This window comes from Protopterus annectens, chromosome 17.part0 (genome assembly GCF_019279795.1).
Source record: "Protopterus annectens isolate FY-2018-M chromosome 17.part0, PAN1.0, whole genome shotgun sequence".
Lineage (NCBI taxonomy): Eukaryota > Metazoa > Chordata > Ceratodontiformes > Protopteridae > Protopterus > Protopterus annectens.
Window position 1 is genome coordinate 827,165,303 of NC_056751.1, and position 19,359 is coordinate 827,184,661.

Sequence of the window (19,359 nt, forward strand, 5' to 3'; positions counted from 1 at the left end):
ATGGTTGGGAAGGGTTAAGGACAAGTCATTGTGAACTTTTTCCAAAGGGGGTGGCTTACCACTCCCAGTTTTTGAGGCGGGAGCACTCCATTGTTTAGATCTGTGCATACCCTGAGACTGTAGTCTTTGTGGCCTGTTGCCCCTGGATTTGAGCTGAGAAGGTCTGGAAGGGACTGGAAAGGACCAATCTTTTGATGGCCAATGCCTACTGAATCTAGGTGGCTGTACCTAGAAGAAATCTAACAGTTTGCATGGATTTAGCTTTTTCCTCCATCTTTTTAAGAACTTCTGCTTTAGAGCCAAACAGTCTTGGTTTAATGGATCATCAAGTAATTTTGCCTTGATATGGTCCAGCAAGATTTGTTCAGCCAAGCATGCCTTCTCAGAACAGACCCAGTGCCAGCAGCCCTGCAAGATGCTTCTAAGGCATCAAAATCACACTGCAAAGTATGTTTACCAACTTGGTTTGCAGAATGCATTAAGTCTTGTAAGTCCTTATTTTCTGCACAATCCAGAATCAACACCATTCTTTGTTTAAGTAGATCAATAATATGCTGCTGGTACTTCAACATGTGAAACTGGCAATTTAAAGCCCCGATGCCAAGAGTTGCAGAGGTATATACCTTCTTACCCATCTGTCTAGAGCCCTAGAATCCCTGTCCGAAGGGGTAGGTTTTTGACTTAGAAGCCTTAATACCTTTAGATCCCTGGGAAATGGTCTCTATTATCTGTCAGGCTTTCTAGGAGCAGGTGGTAAAGTATCAGGGTAAGGCTGGATTCCATTAAGACATCTATAATACCCAGGACAGGGGGAATAGCTAGAGGCCTATGCTGAGGCAAGTCTAAATATTCCCAGTGTCTTTTTGGACTGCGGGTAGTCCTGGCATTCATAGCGGAAATGTTCCCTTAGGGTATGCAAGGTTTCACCAAAAGAAAGGTCCTCTTGGGGGGTTGGCTGAGGGAATTGGGTCTATATCACTTCATCAAAACAGCAGAAATTCGACCACCATAAGTTCGAACTTCTAATCTCGAAGTGCAAAGCCATTGAAGGCTTAGAACAGCGATTTTTTTCCCAGGGAGAGGGAAAAAATAAATAAATAAATAAATTGGCTGTTCCAAGAAACACAACACAAGCAAACCAAAAAAAGCAATCCACACACATACACTTAAAATCCTACATATAACCCTACACTAAACTGTACATACACTATCTATCCACTTACCTTAACCAAAATCCTAACCTGAAGGTCAGTCACTATCGCACACTCACCTGACCTGTGCCCTAACTCACCTATCCCGCCCTAACCCTAAAGTCTGTCACTATCACACACCCATCTCACCCTCTCCCTAACCCTAACTCACCTAACCCGCACCACAACTCTAACGCCCAATCGCACACTTACCCGAATTCGACCCATAACTTTCCACCACAGTGCTGAAAATCGCGAAGCCACAGAAATGGCCCACCAAATTCTTTCCCTGGGAAAGAATTCAATGTTCCGCGGCTTCGCGATAATCAGTTTTCAAACGTCACAGTTTGAACATATGGTGTTTGAACTGCTGTTTCAACGAACTGATAGGAACCACAGGGAATTGACTTTTGCATCACAGTCCTCATAGGGAGATAAGGGTATGTCCTGGTAATCACAGGGGTCAGAGTCATGGTCTGAAGAATATGAAGGAAAATCAATTCTTTGTCTTTTAGAGGGAGAAGGCTGGCTTTCCCTAATTAAAGTAACAAGGTCTTCAGCCATTCTAAGCATTTGTTTCTGTGGCATGGGAGCTTGAGAATGTGCTTTGGTCATCTGTTTCCTAGGGATAGTGCGAACTCTGGGCCTGAGAAATTTGGTAGATTTAGTCATGAATGAAGTAGTCTGTTTAATACGAACATTAGAAGGTCTAAATACTCCCTCAGAAGCCGGTGCCTGCACAGTGGCTCTGGACCCATCCAAGGTAGAGATATCCACAGGTTCCATAGTCGAAGAAGCATCACGTGGCATACCGGACTCCGAATGGGTCTCAGTAGAGGCCTGCGAATCTGAAGAAGTGGGTAAAGGGCTGCGAAAAAGCCTCACTGAGTACCGGCGGACTGGCAACTAGTTTAACGGAAGCATCGTCGGTAGTTTTGGACCTATGCGGTCTTTACCTTTGCATTTTTTCGAAGGTCTGTAGTCTGCTGGCTTACCAACACCATTTCGGAATACGGCAAATGAGAGCGAAAGAACTGAGACACAAAAATAGCCCGATGAATAGTTCAGGAGTTGAACAAGGCACAAAACTGACAGCGAGGGATGTCGTGGTCTGGGCCTAAACAGGTGACTCAGTAAGAATAAAAATCTCTGTGAGGTATTTGCTTTCCACAGGTAAGACAATTGCTAACTTTTTCTGGCATTGGTTAGAGCAAGAAAAGGATCCCCAACGGGGTACTTAGCTTTGGAAGACTTCAGGTTTGAAACTCTAATAACGAAAATTTCTAGTAGCTGCCGACTTGCACTTGCAAACTGCTTCGGGCTCCCACGTGGCAAGAAAATCTGATGTAAATGCGTTGGCTGCATGTTTTCTACCAGTCATGGATGAGGCAACAGCGTCCGACGCAGAAATCCCAAGACACTGGTATTCGGGCCAACTGAGGGCTACCTGCAGGCAGATAACCCAAGTGTGATGACTGCAACAGTGAAACATTAAGATCATCACGTTTGACTTGCCAGGTGAAAATCAAAAGTAGCAGTTAACTGCATCTTAATAGTGGAAAAGCTAGCACCCTTGCTGAAAAGGGTAGTGAAAAACAGCAACATGTCTAAAACAGGTGCTTTGAATGGGTAATGTTCCTGCTGGTAGCCCAAACAAATCTCTTCACTTGCTATTGTAAACTCTTAATGGAAGCTTTTTGTGATGCCAGAATGTTTTGGCCTGTGGATTGAATCCTGGACTGTCTAATCAAGGTCAGAATTGGAGAAACCAAGGGGTCAAATTTCAGGGTTCGAAGATTTGGGTGTGATATCCCTGACATGTGAAAGGAGGTCCTGAGTGGGTTCCAGTATCCAGGAAGAATGCTTCAGGGGAGAAAACAGGAAGGGGAACCACACATGTTGAAGCCAGAAAGGGGCAATGAGGATGACTGAACTCTTCAAACCTGCTTGCCTTCTGAAAGAATTTGGGAATGAGCATGAGAGGATAAGCATACGGGAAACCCGGGGGCCAAATGTCGACTACAGCATCCCTCGGGGACTCCCCTGGAGGAGAGATCAGAGCAAAGAACTTGCTGTATTTGCTGTTGAGGGGAGAGGCACAAAGGTCACAGCAAGGTTGACCCCAACAGCTGCAGATCATGTTTCCTACTGACTGGTTGAGGGACCACTCCTGTGGAATCGGAAGCAATTTGTTGAACCTGTCCACAAGATCTTTTGTTTTCCCCGGAATATGCATTGCAACTAGAAGGCAGTCTGAAGAGATCGCCCATGCCATACTATCATGGCTCCCCTGCATAGGGGGTAAGAATAGGGCTCCTCTTTGTTGGATGTACCAGACAACTAACAGTGTGCACGGCAATAATCCCAAGAGGGAGAACTTCCTGAAAGATTTGCAATGTTAGGATACCTCTTTAGAACATCTATATGCAATCTGGTCTTGAGAGTTGACCACATGCCTTGGACCATCTTCCCATTGTAATGCCCCCCCCACCCCCACCAAATGCAAAACAGCAGGGCAAAGCCTGCTCTGTGTTCTGGAATATAGAGGCAGGTGGTAGTGTTTTGAGGTACAAACCCCTCCTGGATGGAAAATGAGGAGGAACTGCACCACTGGGGTTCAGTCAGAAGAAGTGAAACAAGCTGAGCTGATGGTGATGGAAGAGGCTGTTTTTTTCCAGGACAAATATAAAATCTGTGTTGAGGCAGCTGTTCAAAAGGAGGCAATGTTAATTTTTCTGGCATGTATTTTATGGAGGAGAAGGAAAGTCCACTGTTCAGCAGCTCTGCTGGATCAGGGTAATTTGTCTGCTTGAAGTCTTTCACTGAGGCAAATCACTGATGTAGGCACTCACTGCAGCAGTAGAGTGGTAGATGGGCCAAAGAGCAAAATTGAGAATTGATAGTGGATTGAACCTGCAAGAAATCTGATATCTTTCTGCAGCTTTGTCGATTGGGACACATGGGTATATGCCCTTGAGTCCTCCAATACCCAAAAAAAAAACTCCTGCCCAGCATGAAGAAGTTGCTGTAATGTGAGCATCTGAATTTTTTGCACGAGTAGAAATGTGTTTAGGATGGATAAGTCCAAAATCAGCATAGTACATCCTTTAGTTTTTCCTTTTGTAAAGGAGCATTTAGAAGTTTCAGGCACACATGATCAGTTTGTTCCCTAAGCCAGGCATGTCTGCTGATCCCTGACCAGCAGCAAGCCTGCTGGAGGCCTCTAGGGCATCAGGGCATCATAAGGTGTGTTTACCCACCACTTGCTCTGCTCTGCACAGCATCATATCCTGTAACTTTTTAAAACGTAGCCTGTTTTGTCGCGGTGGTGTCGCGGGGACCTCGTCGGTCCTTTTCCTGTCCTTTTGGCCAAAAAACGGTTGTCGGAGTGTCCAAACAGTGTTTGTATTTCAAAAAGCTTTACTAAAGTAGTGTTGGGCTTTGTTCCGCTTACCTAATAGCGCTGCGTTATTGAAGTAAGCCAGTGCAGAGCGGCCCGAGACGGCGTCTGGTCGTGGTCTGGCAACAAGAATGAAGGGAGGAATGAAAATTACACATCGGTATTAATACAAAAAATAAAATTTTTAACTTTTTCTGTCTGTCTGAAGAAAAAAAACTTCACTCCCAACTTAGCTTTAATGAAGAAGACTTTTTTTTTCATTTTTGTAATTCAGGAGCTGCCGGCCCGCACTGATGAACTGCTTCTGGGCACCGCCGCGCAAAAAGACTGAAGAACCGGCTGGTTACTGCAGCTGTATGCACGATGAACATCTGGGAAGCGTCCATGGTCACAGTAGCTATCCAAGGGTCGCTGACAAATGGCCTGCCGAGGATAACTGAATGAAGCCACCAACTGGCATGACGTTTGCTGATGGAAGTCAATTTGATGCAAATGGACAAGGGCTGAAAGACTGAACCATTGACTGGCTAGTGCCCACTGTAGAACCCGTATGAAGAACCTGGCCAGGGGAACTAGTAGGATGGCTGAAGACATGGTCCCCAAGACCTGCAAGATCATACGAGCAGAGGGGGGCTTGATTTGCTAACTGCTGGATTTGAGTCCTCAGAATGGCTACACAGTATAGAGGAAGAGAAGCAACCTGATCTCTGGTATTGAGCTGCATACCTATGAACTCTAGGTTCTGAACTGGAATAAGACTGGACTTGTTCATGTTTATGGTGATGCCTAGGGAGTGTGTTAACTGGAGTTAGTCCCGGACTTGAATCAATTGATGCTTCGTGGGAGTGGTCAGGAGCCGATCTAAATGTGGAAACAACTGGAATCCCTTGAGCCTCAGGTGAGCGGCCACCATTACCATGCATTTGGTGAACACCCACAGGCTGTGGTGAGTCCAAAGGGCAGTGTTCTGAACTGCTGATTGGCTCCCAGCCAGAAGTGCAGATGTCTCCTGGAGCGTCTATTTTGATGAGAGAATATGCATCTTTGAGATCTATTTAGCACATCCAGTCGTCCTTGCACAACAGTGGCAGAATGGACTGAACTGTAACCATTTGGAACTTCACTTTATGTATTAGTTTAACTTGCTAAGAACCAAATGGGTCTTGGGTCCTGTCTTTTTCAGCACTAAAAAGCAGGTGTAGGTTCTGAATCCTCTGTTCAGTTGGGGCCTCTTGGATAACTTTTGCAACAGCTGTTGAATTTCCTGTGCTGCCAGCTCCCATTAACCGCGTGGCACGTAGGGTAGGCTTCTGGACTTACAGAAGTGGAAGGGAAAAGGGAATACAATAGCCTCTGGATATCATGCTCACCACCCAATTTTTTGTGTCAACTGGCTCCAGGCTTCGGGGTGCAAAACTAATCATCCCCCAACTGCCTCCAGAGACAGTCGGGCAGTGCTTCAGGAATGCTGGTGGGACTCATCAGGAGGGGGTTCCTTAAAGCCCTGGTTCTGCAGAACCCCTCTGCCTCCTGGGCAGAGTCTACCATCAAACCCTCCTCCACCTCTGGAGGAAAGTTCTCTGCACATGCCCTGGAAAGGCCCTTGGGACTTCCAGAATCATACTTTCTTGCCTCCACACTGGTTTCTGGAAAAGGACCTCTGAGGAGACAGAAAACTATCCCAACAGCAGAAAGGGTCTTCCCATCCTTTTTGCTGCAGGTAAGGGTGTCGCTAGCAGAAGGCTCAAAAAGGAAGGAGCCATCGTAAGGGGCATTGACAAACGACGCCTTAAAGGGTTCCGCAAAAATCACAGCCTCATCCCGGCATACCTCCTTAGGGAAAGTCCTGAACCAACTGCTCGTGAGGTGCCTTCTACGGTATGGGAGATTAACCTCATTGAAGAACTGGCGATAGATGAATGTGGCCAGCTTGGGAGAAACTCTTAAATTCCTCTGCAGACATGGACTCAATTGTTAGTTCTTTGACCAGGTCCCTTCTGGAGCAGAGTGAAATGTGCTAAACAGTTTAAGGATCTCTGCACAAAGGTTGCCAAGGCATAAACGTACCTCCCAATTCTGTCCAATGCTCTGGAATCCTTGTTCTGCAGATGGACACTGGCAGTTTCCTCTGATAACCCGCTCTTGGTGGCTGCTGCTGTGACAGCATCGACCACGGGGCCCTTACTCCAGTGTTTCCTGTCTGTAGAGGGTATTAAAAACATGTCTGCTTAGGCAAGGGTTCGATAGAATACAGTTCCCTCCAGTCACGAGATATTAAATCCACTAAGGCATCTGCCACGGGGTGCTCACGCAGAATGTAGACGTGCCCATTCTGAACACCTCCATGAGAAATGACTCCTCAGAGGAAGGAAGCTGGGCAGACCAACCACCTTTCTGCTTCAAAAATCTAAAATGTTTCCCAAAGGAGAAATCCTCAGGTGGGGGATTGGGGGGATCCTTCCCCATCATCGAAGTCAGTATCCTCTGTTAAGGACTCCAAGGGGGGGGGGTCTACGTGCCTCCTTTTACATGTCCTCTTCAGAAGAACCTCCTCAGTGGGGTATTCTGGGGAGGTATCAGAAGGGGATCCCTCCTGAGCAGGGAAGTCTTGGAAGACCTCTTGGGATGGAAAGACTCATGGCAGGACAAGAGACAGGAAGGCCTGGATCTGATGGAGGTACAGAGGCGGATTGAGGAACTTGTACAGTCAAATCTCTAACCCGGGAGAAGACCCTCTCCACTACCTGAAAAGCCAAAGGACCAGGCAAAACCCCATCTGGATGCCTGGAGCTATAGCTACCAGAGAGAAATGGACAGGACTTGCACTGGATCCATGACCTCCAAAAGGGATAGGACCAGAGCTATCAAGTGCCGCAGCCCCCAAGGGAAGGGATGTCCCCAGAGAAGGGCACAGTCTGCTCCACAAAGGCCGAATGGAGCTAGTCAAGAGCATATTCTGCAGAGAGTATGACTCGTACAGCAGTCCTGAAACTCCAGGCTCCAAAACCAGTGCATAGATCAGAGGAGTCTGGATTGAGTGACCTGGGTAGCTCAGTGATCCGACAGGGAATGGAGCAGAAACTACCCCTAGCTGGATCTGGGCCTTAAGTAACCTCCTCACTTTCCACTCCATGTCCTCCTTGGACAAGCTTCTCAAAGACCTGGAAGAAGCTGATGAGGAGAACCGGAACTGCTTAGACTTGCAGGACAAGTCAGGAGACTTAGTTGAAGTCCTCTGATCCAGAGGCATAGGATCCAAAGTAGGAGCAGATGTTGGTAATGGGGATTATAGTAATCGCTCCTGGACACGAAGAGACCACAGGATCTGATCGGGGACCAGACTGCTGTGGATCTGAAGGGGTCAAATCCATAGTCTTCCTGGGCTTAACAGAAAGAGCCCCTGAGGGAAACCGGGAGAGACCTCTTTTTTGACTCCTTAACAAAAGGAGAAGCAGCAACCAAGCTAGGGGTCTGACCCTCAGCCAAAGAAGGAAGAAGGCCACTAAGAATGAGTTTGTTCCATCTGTCAGCCAAAGCCTGAGGGTTAAAGGCAGTGTAGACAGAACACAACTTGTAAAATTGTCGACACACAGGCAATACACGCACTCCTTGTGGGCATCCTGGTTGGGGATTTTCTGCCAAGTGCAGCACATAAACCTGGGAGCAGTCTTGTTGGACAGTGAAAAACCCGCCAAAAAACTAAGACAGGAAAGAGAAAATGGAAACACCAACGGTCTAAACAGAACTATTACTACAAAAACTACTAAAGTTGAACAGTAAAGTTAGAGACTAAACCTTCAGGACTAGACTAGAAATTTAAAATTTTTTGTGTGTGGAACAAGAGTTCACACTCGCACGCTAGGAGACAGAGGAAGAAAAATTACAGCCAAAGGCCCTTACGACTCGAAGAAGCTACCTAAACTACCCGCGCTTGAGAGAGGAATCGGACTCGCTGGAGCGGCAAATGAGATCTGGGGTAGTTGGGTGGATGCAGGGAGTTGTGGGTATGAGGGAGGAGCTTGAGAGTCAGATTCAAGTTTGTGGAAAGTGGCAAAGCCAGATAAGAGGGTCAGATTTGAGACCCTATCATTAGGGTGAATGAAGGAGACATCAGATAAAAGCATTTATCAATACAAAAGATGCCATGAGATGACATGGAACACTCCAGCACTGCCTGACCCAGGATGCAGGATGTTAAAAATAAGCAACTGAAACTGTACTCTTTATGATCTTTAATTACAGATAACTCCCAAAAATACAGCAGTTTTACCCCCACCCCCAAGCTCATCCCTAACTAGCTTAGCTATTCACTCCCATGAAAGAGAAATGAACCCACTAACTCAATGGGAGTTAGCAGTGTCAGGAGAACCAGAGACAGCACAAGTGTTGCTTGTACCTAGAAAGACTTTTTTCAAACCCAACTCTCCTCCAGAGGTGATATCAGAATGTGTCACTGCAGGGATTGCCTATGTCCCCGTGCCCTACTCACTGCAAACTCCTTTGCTTATGACAATGGCTACTGTCACTAGCATGGAAAGCTATAGTGCAAGTCTTTTATAGCACTTGCTGTTTTGGACAAGCCTCTGCTTGCTCCAGATTAGCAAAGCAGCCAGTCTTGTCAGTTCCATCAAGCACCAGAACTGCTACATGAACTTGGAGATCACTTTATAGGCTTCAGTTCTCAATGACAAACTGTTTGCACCAGCCAGATCTATAGTACTTTAAGGGCTTATTTAAAATGCAGGCTTACTACATATATTTTGTGTTTCACAGAAACTAAAAAGGGACTCTACAATTCAAAGAAAACAAAAAATGTGTCTACCCCTGAGATGTAGAACAGTCAACTAAAAGAAAAGTAGGAAATTCTACCTATTCCTTTGATATTAATCAGAAAAAAACAGTATCAACTCTAATCTGTAAAATAATGTCAATAAGCAGAAATTGCATTACTCAAGTCAATCGAAAAATCCTTTAGGAGTCATACTTATAACAATCTTTTGATTTGCAAGCTACAACCATGCCTGCCACTAAAGCTCAGTTTGCCACTTGTGCTCCACCCACAAACAGCTCTGAGAAAACATAAGCCTGTGTGAGGAAGGACACAAGTTGTTATACACCTGGTAAGCTTAAACAGTCAAAACCTCAACATCCAATCAGTGCCATTTGTGAATTACATTTCCATGCTCTTCTGGGATACATGCATATTGGTGAATTGTCAGGTCCAACAGTGTACATAAGCTGCAATGCAGCTACCATTACAGTACAGCAATGCAGCAGTGAATTCAACTCCCATGTTACAGAGCTTGCATACAGCAACTCACTCAGGCTGAACCAGCAATAAAGTTTAACTGCCCTATAACAACACAGCTGGTTAACTACTCATTACAGAAAATATTAAACTGTTGCAGAATATACTTAACAAGTTTGAACTACTACTTTAAACCTCATCGTTAAACAGAGTACAAACTCCAGAAAGCTAATATAGGATGACACATGCAAGAATCTTGGCACTTAATAAATTGGTGAATTAAGAAAGGTGGGAGGTTGGCATAATGGTCTAGGTGTTTGCCTTACAAACACAAGGTGCAGGGTTTGAGTCTCACAAGGGATAATTGGCCAAGCTTAAAATGGCTCAAAGTTAGCTTAGTACTAATCTATGAACCTATAATAAGAGCCCCTATTCTTTTCCCTTAAACTTTGATCAATTTACTTTCAAGAGAGTTGACAGTAGTTTTGTCCAGTTTTAGTTCCGATAAAAATCCAACTACACTACTACATTAACACAGCACACCATACACTAAAACAAGGCTTCAAAATTGATAAAACATACTGAAGCAAACTTTCCAAACCTCTTTGTGATCTTCGACTACACTAAGGAGTGTATCAATGGTATTAAGGATTCCCATGGCAGTCACAGCTTTGTCATCATTGCCATCTTCCTCTGACCCTGTTTGAATCACCTGGTTGAAGGTCATTGCCTACAAAATAAAAAGCGACATACTCTATAACAAGCACCAAATGAAAGAGCAGAGGACATTTATGAATACCAATGAGAAAAAAGTTAACCTGATTTTCAATACCCAACCTACACGAGTCACAAGGGAATTAGGAAACTGTTCCAGTAACAGGAATAATGGAACAAATCCTTAATGGGGACCAGTCTTTTAGAATGCACATGCATCCCCCCAGAGCCAATGAACCATACTCAACATGTCTTTAGAATAAGAGAAACTGAAGTGCCTATGAACACGTGCACAAAAAATGAAATGCAAATTTCACAAAAAGCACTACACGAAAACCAAACAGTACAGACGTGTACACCACAAATACACATGTTCCTTACCTACAACTGTTGCAGTAATTACTCTTGGGATTTCCTGCCTTGCAAAAGCTGAAGGCCTGCCCAAATACATGAGACTTACCTCCCCTCAGAGCTGATGCCCTCCCTTCTGACATAAGGATGTACAGGGTTGTCATCCAGCACTATTTTTCATATATTTCTTGCCCTTGACCAAAGTCACTTTCAATAGTGAACCCAGGAGCATGATCTGCAAAAATGCGTCTTCAAACTAAACTTGGTAATTAAAGGGGACCTAATGTGGGAGTGGGAAAAGATCAAATTGTAAAGGAGGTCACCCACCTCAAACCTGGCTCAAGAAAAGGGGGAACAGGGTGTAAAGAATGGGTACTAACACTATAGATACATGAACACCTACACAAATATATGTTGCGCATACATCACTTTTGCAGCAGTTACTGTTGGGAATATTAACACAGCTAGAGAGAACTTGAGGATGGACAGAAAAGGGGAAGGAAAGATATCCACCCCAGAATACCTGAAGCAAACAGTGTCCTGACCCCAGAAGAAAAAGCTAGACTACATACAGCTTTGATAACGTATGAACTGAACCAAAACAGTACGAGTAGGCATCCCTCTACGGAAAGCAATGGTAGCAGTCAGTGCCCTAGTGGAGTTTGTTCTGATGTGTGTACTGGCTTTACATGACTGTAATGATGGCAATGCAGCTAACTATTTAGAAACGGGTTAACTAGCCTCCCTTTGCTTTTGTAATTACAAACAGCTGACCAGATTTGTGCTTTTGTCTTATCCATGTAGAATAAGTTGTCTGTACAAATCTAATAAAATGAAGTTTTCTTTCACTTTTTTTTTAGGGTTGGGACAGGCAACGGGGAGGTAAACTGACTGATTCAGTAAGAGCTCTCACCACTTATTGCACCCTAACTTTAAGGAAAATAAGTTAGGTACACCAGGGTTGAAATTTAGATATTCTCCTGGCAGGACCAATAGGAAAGCAGTTTTCTAGATGGTGCACTTTATATCTGCAGAAGTGGCAGGCTAAAAAGGGGGTAGGTGTCTGCTTCTCTAAGACATTTAGGTCCCAGGGAGGGGCAGGGGCCTTTTGTAGTGGGCTCAAATGAAGGCTCCCCTTCAAGAACTGTTTCATGGTTTGATGAAAAGTGGGCTAATGAATAGGCAGACAAACTTTTATGACAGAAGCAAGGATCATTACAGAAGCATAAAATAAACCTTAGCTATAAAGCTCTATCAGTAGTTCAAGACCTGTGTCAAGTGGGGCTTACAGCAGTCATTGTCCTTTGTAATGGACCAATAAGAAAATCAACCATTTGGAATTGTGGGGTTTTCTGGTGCTTGATCTTCTGGAGGGTACAAGTGCAATCATCCACCCTGTCAGTTTCAGTGTCCAGGCTGAAGTGAATTATGGACCCTTGCTCTGGGTGAAGTCTACTTTCAGTGGCAGCACACGTTTTTTTCCCTTGACCACAAAAAGTGGACAGCCAGTGCTGCCTGGGACAGGAGGCGGCTATTAGGATCACTCATCCTGTCCCTACCACATTTTATGAAGTATACCAGGGATGAGGGATAGAGGAGTAAAGGCATAAAGACCTGTCCATGGGATGAAGCCAGCACACATCCTCCAGACTCCCTTGAGAAGTATCAATTCCATGTTTTGGTCAGATGCAAAAAGGTCTACTTCTCTGAGCACCCATCTGTGTCAGCTGAACACTGAGCACCCGCTTCATGTGGGACTAAGGTTGACCTGCTTAGAGTCAAGCAAGGATGTTCTCTCAGACAGCGGGCCAGGAATGTCAATCCCAACCCTGTGATAATTTCTCAGAGCTGCATGCTTAACCAGTGCAAGGACAGGAATGATTATATCCCCATTTGATGTACCACATCGTTGTGGTACTCTGTCCTAATACGGAGAATACTAGTTGCATGCCGTTAGTGCCTTCTGCATTGGCATTGGGCAGTGATGTGCTTTGCCCTGAATTTACTTTCCTAGCTGTTTTTTACAGTCATATCTACTGAAAGGGCAACAGGACGATTGTGCACCCACTTGCATTTAGAAGACTTTTGCTGTTCAGGAATAGCAGACTCCACCAAAGCAGTCTCTTCCTGATGCAAAGGAAAACAATTCAGTTTGTAGGAGTACTGCTGCTGGCAACCGGTATTACTAAAATACCATTTTGAGTCTGGCTGAGGGGCCACTTGGATGCATAAATTTTAAGGCCCAGAGACATTTTCTGGCAGATATGGAGAACATTTCCAGAATGTCCTTGAAGTAGAGTTAGAAATAGGGCTTTGTCCTACGTTGGATTTTTGTAGGTTACAGATGAGCCCTAGGCTGGAGAAACTCTGGTCAGTTGGAGGGATGCTATTTGAATCATTCAGGTAGCTTCTTTGGAGGAGATATCATCCAAGGATGGATAAATGTAAATGCCTTTTTCTCTGCAGTAAATTACTGGAGTCAAACATTTGAAGATGCTGACAGCTGTGGACAAACCAAAGGGCAAGACATAAAACAAAGTGAGAACCCCCTCCCAACCTGAAGCAAAGGCTCTGCCTCTGAGCCTCTGCTATGCAGATGTGCATAGATTGAGAGGTTCCCAGTGGAAGGACAGGGCATTCACTTTTCAGGCTTTGCTGTGAGGCTCCCTGGTGCAGAATTTGCTGAGCTGGTGGTTGTAGAGGGAGGCAAATCGGTCCACCTTTGAGGTACCCCTTTTCTGGGCCACAAGGCTAACGGTGTTGTGGTTTAATTGCCACTCATGTGGGTCTAGGAGATTTCAGCTCAAGTTGTCTGCCAGAGAGGTTTGGTTGCCTAGCAGGAGTTGGGCTTGCAGGTGAATATGTATGGCTGAGGCAGTGTTCCAAAGGGTCATGGCTAGCCTGCAGACTGCATAATGGTGGGTTTCCCCCTGCTTGCTGATGTACCACATCACTGTGGTGCTGTCGGTTTTGATTAAGAGAGAGGCCTCAGAGATGGTAGGGATCTGAAAGCTGTTAGAGCGTGCTGAAAAGCTAGCATCTTTCTGGTTGATGTGCAGATGAATTTGATTTGGGCTCCAGTGGTCCTGAATGCACCTGCCTTCCAGATGTGCACCCCAGGCATAGTCTGATGGCTCTGTGGTTAGGGTCTGGGTGGCGTGGGGTTGTGTAAATGGAAGTCCCTTGTGGTTGCATGCTGCTGCCCACCAAAGGAACTCTTTCTTTAGACAAGGTATCACAGGTATGATAGCTTCCAAGTCCTGAGAATGTTGGCACCAAGGACTTAAGTACCATTGAAGTTTCCCCATATGCAGTCAGGCATAGGGAATTAGTGGAATGTAGAAGGCCATGAACCCTAGAGCTTGCAGGATTTTCCTTGCAGGTAACTGGGTTCTGGTGGCCATTTGAGAGAAGTAGCCTGTCAGATAGGCTTGTTTTTCTGGAGTAAGGAATGCCATCTGGGATGCAGTGTTCAAGCTTGCTCCCAGGAATACAATTTTTTGACTGGGGACTAGTTTGGATTTTTCATTGATAGTGTATCCTAGTGAGGTCAGAAGGTCCTTTACAAATGTCAGGTGGTGCGGTGCAACAGCTTTTCCTGTCTGCCCGAATCAGGCATTCCAAGTAGGTATACATTTGAATATTTGTCTGTAAAAGGCAATGGCTAGAGCAAGACATTTTGTGAAAACTCTGGGAGCAGTGGATAAGCTAAAGGGAAGTGCAGAGAATTGATAATGCATAGATCCTGCCATGAAAAGTACAGTTTTGTACCTACCATAAATGTAGATGTTAGAGTGTATATACTGCTGCAGTCATCACACTTGGGTTATCCTGCCGTCAGGCGGTCCTGCAGTCGGCCGAATCCCAAAGTCTTGGTCCGGGGTCGGTTGTCGTCGCTTCTTCCCTGACGTCAGTGCGACAGGGGGATAAAAGAGGCAGCAGATGCCATTTTCTTCAGTTTTTCTTGCCCCAGATGTCAGGTGCCCCCAACTAGGAAGGCAATACAAATAACTATGCAAAAATACCTTAGTAGATAAACAATAGTATTAGCTGTTAGCAAATACACCATATAGGCATGCATCCAATAGATTGATGTACATGGAGTTATAACCAACACCCTGGTATGTAGAGGGGATGGTGAGAGGGTAACCTGGACTGCAGCAGTATATACACTCGAACATCTATATTTATGGTGGGTACAAAACTGTACTATGTTCATCGTGTTATACTGCTGCAGTCATCACACTTGGGTTGAATCCCAAAGCAATGGATGGGTGGCTGGTACTAAACTGGGTTAGGTGAAGCTAGGATGCCCTGCAGAACTGCAGTGGCAAAACCAGCTCTGGTTTTTGAGTATAATGGAAGGTGGTAGTGCTTGGTAAAGGTGTGCACTGAACTCCAAGTAGCTGCCTCCAGAATGTCCTTGGTTGGGAACCCCCTGAGAAAGGCTGCTGAGGTTGCTGTAGCCTTGGTAGAATGGGACCCAATATTAACAGGCACTGCTTTCCCATGGTGCGAGTAGCAAAAGCGGATACAATGTGCTATCCATTTGGAGATGGTCTGTTTGGAAATGGCCTTTCCTTGTGAACCTGCAGCATAGGATACAGAGAGTTGGTCAGTTTTTCTGAAGGTCTTTGTCTTATCCAAATAGTAACGTAGCTGTCTGAGAGTGAAGGAGTCTTTCTCCTTTATTCTGGGGGTTTGGATAAAAGGTGGGCAAATTAATGGTCTGATTCAAAGCCACACTGGATACTACCTTTGGCATAAAGGTAGGGTTAGTTCGTAAAGAGACTCTGTCCTGATGGAAAATGATGAAAGGTTCCACTGCCATAAGTGCCTGTAGTTCTGAGACCCTGCGTGCTGAGGTGATAGCCAGCAACAGAACGGTTTTCCATGACAAGTATTGTAGTTCTGCTGAGAAGGCTGGTTCGAAAGGAGGCAGTGTTAATTTTTCTAAAACGAAGTTGAGGTCCCAAGCTGGCGTTGGGTGTTTTCTGGGGGGGGGGGGGGGGGGAGTCTTATATTCTTAGCCCTTGTGAGAAACTGCCTTAGTAAAGGGTGTGAGAAAATGGGAGGATCCGTATTATATTGAGCTGAAATGAAGCATGGATCTTAATGGATGAGAAAGAAAGACCTTTGTGTAGCATCTCAGTTAAGTATTGCAGTATTTGAGGAATGTTTGTTATCCAAGGATTTTGGCCTTTAGCCTGGTTCCATGCACAAAATCTTTTCCATTTGTCTGAGTAAGTTTTTCTGGTGCTGGGCCTCCTGGCCTCCAAAATGACATTCAGGACGTCCTTTGAGAGAAGTGTTGATTGATAATTCAAGGTATTCTCCATGCAGCAAAATTTAAAGTCCTGAGCTGACTGTGAAGGATCTGAGAGATGAGCTGACTGTGAAGGATCTGAGAGTTTTGCTGAGTCAACAGAAGTGGGAATTGAGGTAAGATCCATGGAGGGCTGTGAGTCAAGGTCCTTAGTAATGGGTACCAGTGCTGACGTGGCCAGTCCGGAGCAATGAAGATCATTTGAGGTCTCTCTGATCTAAGTAATACCTTGGTCGAGAGGTAGTGGTGGGAAGGCATAGACTGTCAATGCGCTGTCCAACTGAATGCTAGGGCGTCCACTTTCCAGGCTAGGGAATGATAAGTCTTTGTGCAAAATTTCTGTAGTTGGCAATTGTTGGGGGAGGCAAATAGATCTACGTCTGTGCATCCCCACCTTTGAGTTATCATTGAAAATACTTGTGGGTGTAGTCTCCACTCATGAGGATCTGCCAAATTTCTGCTTAATTCGTCTGCCAATATGTTTTCCTTTCCTGGCAGGAATTGTGCTTGCAGTTGTACTTGGAAAGTCATTGCTGTGTTCCACAAGGTCATTGCCTGTCTGCATAAAGGGTAGGAGTGTGTTCCTCCCTGTTTATGTACCACATAACTGTTGTGTTGTCTGTTCTTATTAGTAGTCGTCCTGGATGCAAGAGGTCCTTGAAGGCTGTCAGTGCATTTTGCACAGCTAGCATCTCCTTTTGGTTGATGTGTAGATGCATTTGCTTTGCGGACCATTTGCCCTGTATGCACTGTCCTGCCATGTGTGCTCCACAGGCGTAGTCTGAAGAATCTGTTGTCATAGTTTGGTTTGCTGGAGGTAAGACAAAAGGAAGACCCTTGTTTATTTGACATGCTTGAGCCCACCATAGGAACTCTTTTTGAAGGCAGGGAATGAGAGGTATACTTGTTTCGAGGCTGTGCCTGTGTTGAGTCCATACACTTTTCAGGTACCATTGTAATTTCCTCATATGCTGCTTTGCATGTGGAATTAGTTGAATGCAGGATGCCATGAACCCCAATGCCTGCTGGATTTTCCTTGCAGTGAGCTGGATAAAAGTTGCCATCTTTTTGAAGTATTGAGTCAGTTGTTTTTGTCTGGCGTGAGAAGCCATCTGGGCCATTGTATTTAAGCTGGCACCCAGGAATATTGTGTCTTGTGAGGGTATTAGCTTTGACTTCTTTTTGTTTACTGTGTACCCTAGGCAACTTAGCAGCTTTGTTACAAATGCCAGATGCTGTAATAGAATGGCCTTGCTGTCCGCTTGGATCAGGCAGTCGTCCAGATATGGATAAATTTGTATTCCTCGTTGTCTGCAGTATGCAATTACTGATGCCAAGCATTTCGTAAATACTCTGGGCGCAGTAGATAAGCCAAAAGGCAATGCAGAGAATTGATAATGCGCTGTACCTGCCAAAAATCTGAGGTATCTTCTGCAATCTTGTCTGATAGGGACATGCAGGTATGCCTCTGAGGTCCGTTACCAGCCAAGACTTCTTGCCCAGCATGGGAAGAAGCTGCTGTAGTGTGAGCATTTTGAATTTGGGTACCTCCAGGTAAGCGTTTAGAATTGAGAGGTCTAAAATGGGTCTCCAGGCTTTGTCCTTTCTTGGTACTAGAAAGAGTCTTGAGTAAAAACCTTGACCTTGCTCCTTTGTAGGTACCTTTTGAATTGCTTTCATATCCATGAGAGCTGAAATTTGCATTTGTGCCTCTGCCCATTGGTTTGGAGGCAGATTTGGCATGCCACTCATCCGTGGTAAAGTGCGAAAATGAAATCTGTAGCCTCGGGTAATAATATCCAGAACCCATTTGTCCTTTGTTATGATAGCCAATTTTGTGGAAATAGAGCCAGTTTTTCTCCCAAAGGTACTGCCAGGGCAATTTTGCTTGGCAGGCGAAGAGGGAAGTCATTGTGTTTGTTTCCTGAAGGGTTGAGATCTTTCGTCTCCACCTCTGAGTTGTTGTATGCCATTGTCTAGGCCTGAAAGAACCTTGTGGCTGGCCTCTGCCCCTTGGGTGTCTGTACCTACCCCTTTGGGGTCTGTCTGATGCAGGAAAGGACCAGTTTTTTGATGGCCAGTTTCTGCTGAAACGAGGAGGTTGTACCTGTAAAAAATCTTTAACTGTCTGCATAGATTTTGCCTTTTCTTCCATTTTCTTTAAAACTTCCTCTGCTTTGACACCAAATAGCACATCTTTCTGCAATGGAGCATCCAATAACTTTGCTTTGACATGTTCTGGTAAGGCTTGCTCTTTAGCCAAGCATGTCTCATACAGATCCTGTGACAGCTGCTCTACATGAGGCTTCCAATGATTCAAAACCACACTGTAAGGTATGCTTTCCCACCTGTTCTGCTGCATGCAGCAAATCCTGCATCTCTTTGAAATTAGGTTGATCTGTCTGAGGGATCATTTTCTGCTTTAACTGTGTAATCAAGTACCGCTGGTATTTTAGCATGTGGAATTGGCAGTTTAAGGCCCTCATGGCCAAAGTGGCAGACGTATACACTTTCTTCCCCCATCTTTCTAATGCTCTGGAATCTCTTTCAGAAGGTAGTGGATTCTTAGCAGTAGAGGCCTTTGGGACCCTGGGAAATGGTTTTGGGGTCTGCAACAGGGCTTTTATATAGAAACTTATGAGAATCAGGAACTCGGTAGTATCTGTCTGGTTTAGTTGGTGCAGGAGGTAAGGAATCTGGGTTTAGACTAGATTCGGTATAAACATCATCCAAAATGTCTAAAACTGGAGGAATTGCAAGGGGTCTATGCTGTGGGAGAAGAAGAAACTCACGGAGTCTTTTCTTAGAGTCAGAGTAATCTTGGCCTTCCCAGTGGAAGTGTTCCCTCATGGTGTGTAAAGTTTCACCAAAAGAGTAGTCTTCAGGGGGGGGGGGGGGGAGACAGAGGAAATGGACTCTTCAGCATCTGGGTCTTCATAAGGAGGGAAGGAATAATCCTGGTCCTCAGAGTTAGCTGAGGAAATGGATGCTTGGTCGGTGTTTCCTAACTTTTAAGGGGGCTTTAAGTTTAGCATAAGACTTAATAGAGATAGTTGTCGGTTTGAAGACACCTTCAGAAACCGAAGGCCTGTCCAAAATCTCCGGATCACCGTCAGGGGTGGCTTCTCCA

At 45.1% G+C, this 19,359-nt stretch overlaps 1 protein-coding gene across 1 annotated transcript in view; it reads right to left on the reverse strand.

Moving 5' to 3' along the window:
* IPO7 (importin 7) overlaps positions 1 to 19,359 on the reverse strand; it is a 2,167,557-nt gene that overhangs the window by 512,529 nt on the left and 1,635,669 nt on the right. The window contains exon 15 of the mRNA XM_044059282.1: positions 10,431 to 10,568. Within this exon, the coding sequence (XP_043915217.1) occupies positions 10,431 to 10,568 (138 nt within the window). The remainder of the gene's footprint in view (positions 1 to 10,430; positions 10,569 to 19,359) is intronic.